At 39.2% G+C, this 12142-nt stretch overlaps 1 protein-coding gene across 3 annotated transcripts in view; it reads left to right on the top strand.

Annotated features, from left to right (window-relative positions):
* ncdn (neurochondrin) overlaps positions 1-12142 on the top strand; it is a 36242-nt gene that overhangs the window by 813 nt on the left and 23287 nt on the right. For 2 of the 3 annotated variants that reach the window (XM_059954512.1, XM_059954515.1), the window contains exons 2-4: positions 1024-1159; positions 3046-4053; positions 8408-8649. In XM_059954512.1, the coding sequence (XP_059810495.1) occupies positions 1034-1159; positions 3046-4053; positions 8408-8649 (1376 nt within the window). In that variant the 5' untranslated portion in view covers positions 1024-1033. The remainder of the gene's footprint in view (positions 1-1023; positions 1160-3045; positions 4054-8407; positions 8650-12142) is intronic. The other variant, XM_059954516.1, reaches the window with a different exon arrangement.

Here is a 12142-nt window from a genome sequence, read left to right as displayed (position 1 = left end):
TAATTTTTAAACCTATTTTTTCACTTTTGTTATATCTACAAAAATGTGAAGTGTTCTATGTGTTCTAATATATCTATCCATGGCATTGTACATCTTACAAATCGGTGAATCAAAAAGAATATTTTAACAATATAAGAACTGAGCAATAGTCATCAGTGGTAGTAGAGACTTAAAGTATGAGTTGGTTAAGAAGCTCAGTATTTAGAAAAGCTGCATTTTTTCATGGTTCCGGCATCTACTTTGAATATGCTTCCTAAAAGAATGACATTGGGTAAAAATGTGTCATCCCTTGTGTTCGAAAATTTTTAAAAACTGCAGATGCTGACAATCCAAAACAAAGACAGAAAATGCTGGAAATACTGTGGGAAGAGAAACAGTTACTATTTCAGGCCAGATTGAAAGGGAAACAAAAGAGGCTTGTTAAGCTGCTGGAAGGAGTGAAACTGGGATGATTATGGGATAAACCATAAACACATTATCTGGTCAATGAGTGAATGAGAATAACTAGAGAATAAGGACATGAACAAATAAATCTGCGAGTTGAAAATACAGAGCAGGAGGTCACACCCAGTATATCAGGCTGGGCACGTCCTCCACTCCCATAGAGAGAGAGTGAGAAAGGATAATAAAACATACTGAGCTAATATCAGAGATGGATGACTGATGCAGTCCAAGAAATCAAGTTACCTGCAGTTGTAGAATTTAGTTTTTAGTCCAGGAGGCTTCAGTGTGTCCTGATGGAAGATGTGGTCGTGTTTATCTTCATCATGTTTCATGTCGTATGACATAGATGATCATGACCTCATGACTATGATTGTTCTTGGCAAAAGAGTTTCCCAATATGACATTACAAAAGGGTCAAAGTACGTTGTGGAATTAATGTAGCAGGCAGTGGGAAGCTCAGGGCAACCCACCCAGTTTTCACCTACCCAAGTCCTTTAGGAGTCTGTAGTTCTACACAATATTTGTCATTTTTGGAGTAACTTTTTTTGGTATTTGCTTTCTTTTTATATTGCTATTCAGATTGCTTAAAATGACTTCAACTTCAGAGAAAACACCTGAAACTGAAAAGGAGGCGAATAATAAGATACTGGAACGATGTCTTAAAGTTCTACATGATGCAAAAAATGACAGTGAACAGTTCGCAGCACTTTTACTGGTAAGAATGTTTCAGTTCACCAGTTTTACTTTGGTGGTTTTGATATTCTGACAATAAGTCAGACAATAAGTTTCCACCCGAGACACACAGTGTACGCAATGAGTTTATGTTTCAAGTTATCAAATATGTTGCATTTACTTTGGTTTATGTGGATCATCATCCTATTAAGTAAGTAGATTCTTTTTAGCATCAGTCATATAACATAATGGGTGGCAGGATGGAGATACATCTCTGAAAGTTGGTACAGGGCACTCCTTCCTTCTTCTAGTCTGTGGGTCATCATGCTTAGCCCCAAGATCAGGGTTACTCAAGCCATGGGACCAGTTGGTTGATGGTTGTATGAGCACCTGATGCATATCTCAAGTTTTGGTTACGCCAGGCAGTCTCTGAAGAGTATTGATAATGGCTGGGGTTTTCCGTCTTGTAAAGAAGCTGACCAGAAGAAGGCAATGCCAAGAACAATCATGGTCACGGGTCCATGATTGCATGTGTCATACAACACAGCACGTAATAATGATGATATAACATGGAATCAGGCCCTTTGACCCAATTTGTCCATTCTGACTGTATTGTCTAGTGGGATTGTCCCATCTGCCAATGTATGGCCCATAGTCCTCAACTCCTCTCCTATCCATGTACTTATTTAGATGACTTTTAAATGTTGCTAATGTGCCCGGCAAAGGTCCCATCACAACCCTTGAGCCTCACCTGTAGACTCAGGCTTCCAGTCCAAGAAGCCACCATCAACCATCACCGTCTTCTTCCTACCAATGAACCAATTATGAATCCAATCTATGATCTCTCCCAGATTCTATACTATCTGACCATCCAGACTAGCCTACCATAAGGGATCTTGGTAATGGCTGTGTTAAAGTCCGCATAGACAACATCCACTACCCTCCTTGAAGATCTCCAAGACATTTGTCAGACATGACTTCCCACACACAAAGCCATGCTGACTGCCCCGAATCAGATCTTTGGCAGTAATTTACCTATCACTGTTGTTGGACTGATAAGCTTGTAGTTTCCTAGTTTTTGCTACACTGTTTAAACAATGGCACCACAATAGCCATTCTCCGGTCTGACCTTTGGCCGGAGCTATAAAAATTTCTGCAAGGGCCATCACAATTTCTTGTCTAACTTCCTACAAAGTCTGAGAAGGCGCCAGCTCAGATCCTAGGGATTTATTCACCTTCATGAACTTTAAGACCTCCAAAACCCCCTTCCTTGTTAATTTGTATAGGACTTAGGACAACACCACACATTTCACAGATTTTCTTTGGTTCCAACCACAGGTGGCTATGCTCATCTTTAAGGGAATCTATTATCTCCACAGCCATGCTTTTAATTCTACCTGTAGACTCTCTAGGGATTTCTCTTTGTAAGGTGAATGTTGTATCATGCTTATGGTCCAGGCTGTGGAAAGGTTATCTAAAATTGAATGTTATTAACTAGTGGTAAATTGGAATTTAGTTTGTTCATGATGGCACAAAAGTGAATGGGCCACCTAGCATAGTCAGAAATCCTTAATTTATAGAATCTTGTTAATAGATGTTAATCAAAGGCCCAAGCTAATGAGCATAGGTTTAGACAAAATTTGTTTGGAGTTGTTGCATACTATCTGGAGAAGAATATGTTAATCTTAGTGCACTCAATGCAGATTTGCCTGAATAGGGGATTAAACTACCTGGATATTTGGTGTCCTGATAATTTAACCTTTTGTGTTAGCGTATTTTCAAAATAATTTGGATTATAATCCAGATTGCTGGGTGTAAATTCAAATTGACTCAGATTTCAAGTAGGATGTAGAAAATAGTTACATAGATAGTTGCAATGCACTTGTTTATCAGTGTTCAAAAATAAATTGTCTTTTTTTTATATATTAGGTGACCAAAGTGGTGAAAGCAAGCGAAACCAATGCAGAAACTCGACGACGAATATTTGATGCTATCGGATTCTCTTTCCCAAGCAGGCTGCTTATCACCAAGGAATCACCCAGTGGCTGTCCCAATCAAATCTTTCGAGCTCTTGGCTTGACTCTTTTTGCATGTTTTTCCACAAGTCCAGAAATGGCTACTCACCCTGAAATGTTCAACAAAATTCCCATTTTCAATGAAGTCATCAGTTCGCAAATGGAACCTGGGGCAGATATTACCACCTTCACATCAATGATTGATGATTCTTATCAGTGTCTTCAGACATTTTCTGCCTGTTCTGAAGGACAAAAGCAATTAGTAACTCAAGGAACAGTGTCTGCATTATGTCAGGCTTATATAAACCAATGTCATGGTTGTGAGAAAGCATTGCGTCTACTTGTCAGTCTGCTGAATGCAATGGAAAATATATGTTGGAATACTTCTAAACCAGAACTCTTTAAAGTATGCAACGTGCTTAGTGAACAGTTTGCTGCAGAAGAAGGTAACCGGAAATTTGAATTGTGTAACATAATGCAGCATTTTCTTCCTAACATGTGTATCCTGAAAGAGGACCCTACCTTCACTGCATGCTTGAAGAACTGTTACACTGGTCTCTTCAGTATACTGAACAGTAAACTGAGTATCTCACAGAGAGATCCAGCACTGAAACTTGCTGGACTTTTGTTGGCTGTGTATGGTTCAGACTGGCTTTTAGCAGTAAATGATGACACAAGAATTAAATTCTTGACATTGATAGTGAACCTAGCCTGTGTGGAGGTACGGATTTGTTTGGAAGATCCTGGACTTGAGGCAACTTACTCTAAACCAGATGTCATCACCGCGTGTTACAGTATAATTGAGTTTGGGATGATGGTTTGTGTGCTTGACGATAAAGTTCATCTAACAGAAGCTGAAAGTGGACAATTAGTAAAAATAATGGTGGAGGCTTTTGGAGCAATCATTGGCTATCTTAAGCAAGTGAGTATGGAAAATGATTTATCGTCAGAATTAACTGCATTTTTAAACTTGTGTTTCCTTTTGTCTCCGATTTGGGCAGTAGTAGTGGTCATTGCAATGACCCTAACACTAATACTGACCAGGAAGCAGTCAGTTTAAAAGGGTTCATAATTCCTTAATCACGTTCGGTAGAACATTTTCAGTCAGCGTGTTGCAAGCCCAACAAGAGAGTAGGGTCTGGACAGGTGGAATGAAAAAGGTAGGAATGAGTCAATAAACAGCAATTTTTGTGAAATTGATCATAATCCAGTTAGGCTTAGCATTGTCATAGAAAAGGACAGAGGTAACGTTGTGAATAAACATGCAAAACTGATTTAGGATAAAGACTGAATCATATTAGACAAAGGAGAACTGGGCAGAAGAGAACTAGAAACAGCTACTTCAAATAAAATCAAAGCAAGCAGAGGGGCCCTTTGACCAATTACCCATATACTTTAATCCCATCTTGTTTTTTTATTTTGTCCACATTCTCATCAACTTCCCCTAGCTTCAACCATTTGCCTACACACCAAGGGCAATTTACAGTAGTCATTTAACTGCTGAGCCCACACACTTTTGGAATGTGGAAGGAAACCACAGTTCTGCTGTACTGCCACATGGCTTTCAATTCTCTTGGTTTGGATTCACCAAGTTTCCCAGGTACTCACAGTCAATTGACTGCTTCTCCCATGGCTTCTCCTTCCAAGTTGTATGTGATACCTGGTGGGCCTTGTCACAGCTCCAGCACATACTCTCCTCCGTCTGTCATGGATCTCTCTAACATTTCATCCTCTGCCGGATCCATGTCTTCATCTGCCATTTCTTCACCCTCCTCACATCTGTTAAGATCACCTGTCTCCAGACCGCAGATCCCGCAATCACTAACTTTGTTTCTGACAGCCTTCAGCACCCCTAAACCATGGTCCCTGCTGTCTCCCGCTTGGACTCTGATTTGATTGGATGACCACGGATCTCGCCAACTCCAACACCAGCTTCGAAGACCCTGGCTGCCTCTGGACTGGTGACACTTTGACGCCAACCTTGTTCCAGTGACCCCAAGCGGATCCAGACCCCAGATTCCACCGCCGTCATTATTGGTTCCGACGACGCTGGATACCTTCAGAGTGCAAACTGTGCGGTCTCTGGCTGTGGCTCCAGCCTGGATTTTGACCAGCACACCCAGGCAAAAACTTTCATTGTTGGTCCTGGGCCTCCAGGTCCCCATTCCCCCGCAACCACTCTTCAAACCCAGGTCTTTCAGGCTCCACCGTCACCTCTTGGGTCCTCAGAGCCTCCATCTTCTCCCACCCCACTTTCCCTGACCACTCCAACCCTCCTCTCTCCTCTGGCACCAATTCTCTTTCCCAGCTCTAATCCTTCACCTTTCTCACGTGAAGTGGCTTCAAGTACTTCCAGCTATCCTCCTTCCCCTCCTCCCACCTTTTTATTCTGCCGTCGTCCCCCTTCCTTTCCAGTCCTGAAGAAGGGTCTCGGCCAGAAACGATGACTGTTTGTTCATTTCTATAGATGCTGCCTGACCTGCTGAGTTCCTCCAGCATTTTGTGAGTGTTGCACATGTGTGTTGGTTTTAATAAGGCTTTTGATACTTCTTTTGTGAAGAACTGTTTAAAAAAAAATGCATTGGAGTCCCCTGTGATCCAAAATTGTGGCAGATTAAATCCAAAATTGGCTCAGCAGCTGTGAATAAAGTGTGACAGTTGATTAATTTTTTTTTATGAATGGAAGGCTGTTACCAACGGTAAGAGTACTTGTCACTTTGCAATTTTCAAGCCTGTTAGTAATTTAGTGTTAACTGTTGGGTATTGGACAGTGGAGGGACGTTGAAGGTGTTCAGAGATGATGCAGAACTGGTCATGTGATTGACTGTTGACATGGAGGCTTAGCTAGTAGGAAAACTTACAAGTGCCTTGCAAAAGTATTCAACACCCCCCACCAACCCTTTGTTCACATAAACCAGGATTTTGATCCATTTAACTGAGAATTTTCATTTGTGAATCGCATACTCCTTTTATTACAGTAGAGCCCAAAAAAACCGAAAATTGTAAAGCAGAAAAAACTAAAAATTCAAAAACTGAAATGTCAGCAGTTCTAAAGTATTCATTCCCCTTTGCTCAGTATTTAGTTGAACCATCTCTTGCAGCTATTATAGTAGTCTTTTTAGATAAGTCTCTATTCGCTTTGCATAACATGATGGAGCCAGATTTGCCAATTCTTGCAAAATTGCTCAAGCTGTACCAGGTTAGTTGGGGAGCATGAGTGGACAGCCATCTTGAGGTCTTGCCAGAGATTATCGATTGGGCTAAGGTCAGGACTGTGACTGGGCCACTCAAGGACGTTAATTTTCTTCATTTGAAGCCACTCCGTGGTTGCTCTGGCAGTGTGATTTGGCTTGTTGTCCTGCCGAAAGACAAAACAACTTCTTTAGTTTAAGCTTTCTGGCAGAGGCTAGCTGGTTTTTATCTAGGATTTCTCTCTATTTAGCAACATTCATCTTCTTATTAATCCTGGCCAGATTTACAGTTGCTTCTGCTGAAAAGCATCCCCATGGCTTTTTCTCATACATCAGCACTCACCCCATCTTCCCACTGTCGTAACAGTGAGAGTCCCTCTTGTCCTTACCTATCACCACATCAGCCTCTGCATCCAACGCATTATCTTCCGCAACTACCGCTATCTCCAAAGGGACCCTATCACTAAACATATCTTCACTTCCCCGTTTTAAATTGTCAGTCACATTGATCAAAATCCCTGGTTGTAATATTTACTTATGTGAAGAAAGGGCTAGGGTCTGTATACTTTTTCAAGGCACTGTAAACAAGTTGCTCATATAAGCAGGAAAGTGGCTAATGACATTTAGTCCAGTCAAGTGTGAAATATGTAATTTGGGAAGATGCAGCAAACCAATGAAAAACAGATTAAATGTTTGGTATGGAAAGCAAAATAATCCTGGAATGTTTGACCAGAAATCCAAGGTAACTGGACAGGTACAGAAAGTGTTTAAAAAGACACAGGACACTTTACTGACCAAGGCAAACATTGTAAGAATAGGAATAATTATGCTATAGCTATATATAACATTTATTAGATCACAGCCCTGGTCAGCACATTACTGAGAATTGGTAATTATTACATTGAAGAGGAATAGATGTGATTTATTGTAGGACAGGAAGATTGTAGAAACAAGGTAAGATATGATATGCTTACAGTTTTTAATTTGGAATCACAGAAGGTTTAATTGAAATGTATGATTATGAGGGATCTAGATAGCGTGAATAGGAAACACCTATTTTCCACAGTAGAAGCAACAGAAAACAGGTACAAATTTAAAATAAGTAGTCAAAGGATTAGATCGGAGATTAGGAAAAATAATTTCACTTAATGTCAGAGCCTGTTGCCTTGTAGGGTAGTGAGGTAAAACCCCTCACCATATTTAAAAAGCATATATATACAGTTTATGTATTTGAGGTGTGACCTACTTACATGGTTACAGACTGGTACTAGAAGATGGAAGCAGCCTGAGTAGCATTTCTTCAACCAGTGTTAAATACAATGGGCTGAATAGCCTCCATTTTTGCCTTAAACTTTCTGTAGCTGGATTTTCAGTGATGAAGAGATCCTGCAGTCAGAGATTTATTGTCAGAATGCGGTGTTCATGCTGTTTACATAGTTCATTTAAAGAACAAACACGAGGAAATCTGCAGATGCTGGAAATTCAAACAACACACACAAAATGCTGGCGGAACACTGCAGGCCAGGCAGCATCAATAAGGAGAAGGGTCCCGGCCCGAAACGTCGACAGTGCTTCTCCTTATAGATTTATGGAGGTGCAATGTTGAATAGGCCCTTCGAGCCACGCTGCTCAGCAATCCCCTGATTTAATCCTAGCCTAATCGCAGGACAATTTACAATGTCCAATTAACCTACCAGCCAGTACGTCTTTAGACTGTGGGAGGAAATCAGAGCACCCAGAAAAAATTCACATGGCCACAGGGAGAACATACAAATTCCTCATATGTAGCGGCAGGAATTGAACCTGATTTTACTGTAACGTATTATGCTAGCCACTACACTACCGTGCTGCCATGTTATCTCATGTTATTTCATATATTTTGGTGTTACACGAAAGCAAGTACTGAGACATGATATCAACAGATGATTTTCAAGTTACTGATGAGAATTTCTTATCAAAAGCTTGTTCATTGCATTATATTTCGAGTATTCCCAACAATTCCTTTAAATTAGAATTTCTTACTTCTAGTCATTTGTTAAACATGTGACAGTAAAATTTTCTCTTAAAATTCTTCCACTGATGCAGGTGAATGAGGAACAGCTGAGAGACCCATTTGTTTTTGCCTCAGTCAGAGCCCTGGGTGCGTGGATGGCCGAAGAGACTTCTGCACTAAAGGATGACATCTGTGAAGTGCTACCTTCACTGATCCGGTATGCTCAGATGCTGTTTGAATGCCCATTTAGACCAAATGATATAGACAGTGAAGTAAAGGAGCTCTCTCTGACTGATCCTTCTGAGGCAAAAACTTGGTCAAAAGATGCTTTGAGGTAAGAAAAGAATACAGTAATACATTTTGCAGTCTACTTAATCAAGCTTGTAGCCATAAGCATTATTATGTTGCGTCTTCTATGTGGACCAGTGTACGGCTAAGGTCCATATTATAATATACTTTTATTGTCTCAACAGTAAGACTTACATTAAACCATCTAAATGTTTTAACTGTAAAGACGTGCTATATTTCAGTCTTTTGATCTCTGGCATGCGAAGGAAGGATTGTCGCTGGTGAAGTCTTGCAAGTTAGGAATACTTTAGGGCACAGAACTGGAGGAGTGTTTATCTCAGTGGGCTGTAAAGTAGCCAAAAAAAATTGAATTTGAGAATTGAGGTCATGGAGTAATGTGAAGGGTAATATGCATGTGGATGATGGATGGGTGGGCCTTGAATGTTGTCTTTGTAGCTGGTCCAAACAGTTTGAACTCAAGTTAAGAGAGAGTAGATTGTGAGAGAAATGCTTTGGAATAATCAGATCTAAAGGTACAGCTGGTAGAACTACTTCCTCATAGCACTGGGCCGCGATTCGATCCTGATCTTGGATGCTGTCTAGGTAGATTTTGCTTATTTTTCCTGTGATCTTGTGGATTTCCCTGGGATGCTCCATTTTCCCGTAAATGTGCAAATTGGTAGCTTAACCGGGCATAGTAAATTTCCCTTAACGTGCAAGTAATGGGGAGGATGTGAGGAGAATTACAAAAAAATTATTGTAAGATTAGTGTGGATGGCTGGTGATCACTGTGGACTTGTTAGCCAAAGGGTTGATTTCTGTACTGAATCTCCCTATGAATCGATGGGCATTTGTGACAGGCATAGATCGATAGCAAATGTGCTGAGCTTGGTTAAAGATGAGTAAGTAGACATAGGCAGCCTAAATGAAGGTGTGCGTTATACTTTGACGGCTTCTCTGAAAGATTAGATTATGGTAACAAGATTGTTCCACTTCAGACTTATGCCTTGGAAAGGGATGAGTTGACGGCAACGGAATGATTATGAAGGAGCTTAAAAGACATAAGGTGCATGGAAAGAACAAAAGCAAGTTTGTGATAAGGTGGAAAATAAAGTTGTTTGGGTCACACTATCTTGGTAGCATCTAGTTCATAATTGAATGCAGACATTAGAGAGAGGTGTAAAGAAATAAAACCTGGGGTGTGGAGTTTCAAGATGGCGACGTAGACATCTGCCTTTTAGGCGCTCTTCATTTTTTAAGCTATAATCACCCTTTAATCAAATCTTTGCGTACTTAATCACATGGGTTGATATTTACGATTTATTTCTCTTTTTAAAAAATAACACTGGATTTAATTTTTTCAAACTTAAAATGTCTGTATCTAAGAAATCGTCCAAAGACCCTATAACTCTCGATGCAATCTCCAGTATTCTGGATACTAAACTTGCAAGTCTGGAAAACAAACTTACTGCGAAAATGTCGGAGCTTGAAGAAGTCGTTAAATCATTTGATATCAAGCTTCAATCTCAGGCAGCAGATATTGAACGGCATGAAGAAAAGTTTGCGGCTCTTGACAAGATAATTTGTGAAAAAATACGTACAATCGAAACTTTGGAGGAGAAGGTACGGTCGACCGCTAAAATAGTGGAGCAGTATAAGTTCAAAATCACCGATCTTGAAAACCGGTCTCGCAGACAGAATTTGCGCATTATTGGATTTCCCGAAAATGTTGAGTCTGGTGATTTAACTGAATATTTCTCTAATTTATTATGGGAAATTTTTGGCGAGGACCCTTTGCGGGTTAAACCTACTATTGATCGTGCCCACAGAGTTTCGAGATTTTTGGCTGCGAAAGACAAGCCACGAGCTGTGATTGTCCGTCTCCATTATCCTCGGGAGAAAGAGCTTTTAATTCGATTAGCTCATCAGAAAGGTATGATTTCTCACAGAAACAACGAGTTTCAAATTGTTGAAGATTATTCATTCGAGGTAATGAGGGCGAGAATCGCTTTTAAACCGGTGATGGCGGAGGTTCATTCGATTGGACTTAAACAAGCTTTAAGATATCCAGCGAATCTCAGAATTACGTTGAGCGACAACAGTCAGCGTTTCTTTAATACTCCGGAAGAAGCGAAGAAATTCGTCGAAGAATATCGCTCTTCTAGTACAACTTGAACTATGTGTTATGTGGAAGATCTTTTGGAGAGAAGACGTCATTTCGTTTTAGGCTTTAACTTATGAAGCTGTGATATAGCTTTTTATTTTGGTCTGTAGACCTGTTTTTTTTTCATTATTATGATTTACAGATGCTCTTTTAACTTTACTATAATGTCTTTTTTCTTAATTAACCTTTTTTCCTCTGGATTAGATATACATGTTAAGACTTTGTAATAAGGATTTATTTTTTTAAGATGTCGTTCCCTCTTCCCATACTTTGCTTTCCGTAAGCGCTTATTTGCCTATATTTGAGAATGGGACGAACGTTTTGAATTTTTGAACCTTTTTTTTAATATATATTGTAGTGACTATTGAATCCTTTCTTAATTTTATTTTGATAACCCATTTTTTTAAAAAAAAGATTGGTGAATTTACATTTATCTTTTGTAATATGGTCCTTCCAAAATGTCGTTTCTTCTTCCCATAAGTCTCTGTTTTTGATACATCATTTCCTTATATTTGAATATAGAATTTTTTTTTAAAGGCATATTACACTATTTTAAACTTCAATGGTTATCCTTTTTTTTATTAATGATTTTTTGCTTTTTTATACTTTTTTTTTTCATTTTGATTGATATATGTTCTTTCTGTTTACAACCCTGTATTTATATCTGGGTGTTATATAGTTTCTCTTTTCTTTCTTTTCATGAAGTCGCCATCTTGAAAATGGGGGTAAAATTAGTGTTAGTTTGTGTGCCTGCCGCTTGGCTTTTTTTCGTGGGGTTGGGGGAGGGGGTAGGGATCTTTTTTCACGCTTTTGCTTTTTATTTTTTTGCTTTTAGTTTATGGGCCGACTTTAAATTATTAATATTGTTGAGGTGTCATGTTCTCCGGTTGCTCCTGAATCATTTCTCCTTCTTCCTGAATTATGGGTTATGTGTCTTTTTAACCTTTTATGATATACGCAACTAATATTGGCATGATGGACAAGTCTATTAACTTTATCTCTTGGAATACTAATGGTTTAAATCATCCGATTAAACGTAAAAAAATATTTAAAGTATTCCATAGACTAAATGCTAATATTATTTTTGCACAGGAGACCCATATTAGGAGGGAGGAAAATCAACGCTTTTTTAGGTTCTGGAAAGGTCAACAATTTCACTCGAATTGTACCGCCAAAATTAGAGGTGTGTCTATTTTTATAGACCCCTCAATTTTGTTTACACATCATGAAATTATTTCTGATCCACAGGGCAGATTTTTCTTGATAACTGGTTCACTTTTTATTTGAAAAGTGGTTCTAGTTAATATTTATGCTCCAAACTTTGACTGCCCTGAATTTTTTAAATGTTTATTTACTTCCCTTCCTAATCTAAATG

Source organism: Hypanus sabinus, chromosome 30 (genome assembly GCF_030144855.1).
Source record: "Hypanus sabinus isolate sHypSab1 chromosome 30, sHypSab1.hap1, whole genome shotgun sequence".
NCBI lineage: Eukaryota > Metazoa > Chordata > Chondrichthyes > Myliobatiformes > Dasyatidae > Hypanus > Hypanus sabinus.
This window is presented reverse-complemented; position numbering and strand designations above follow the sequence as displayed.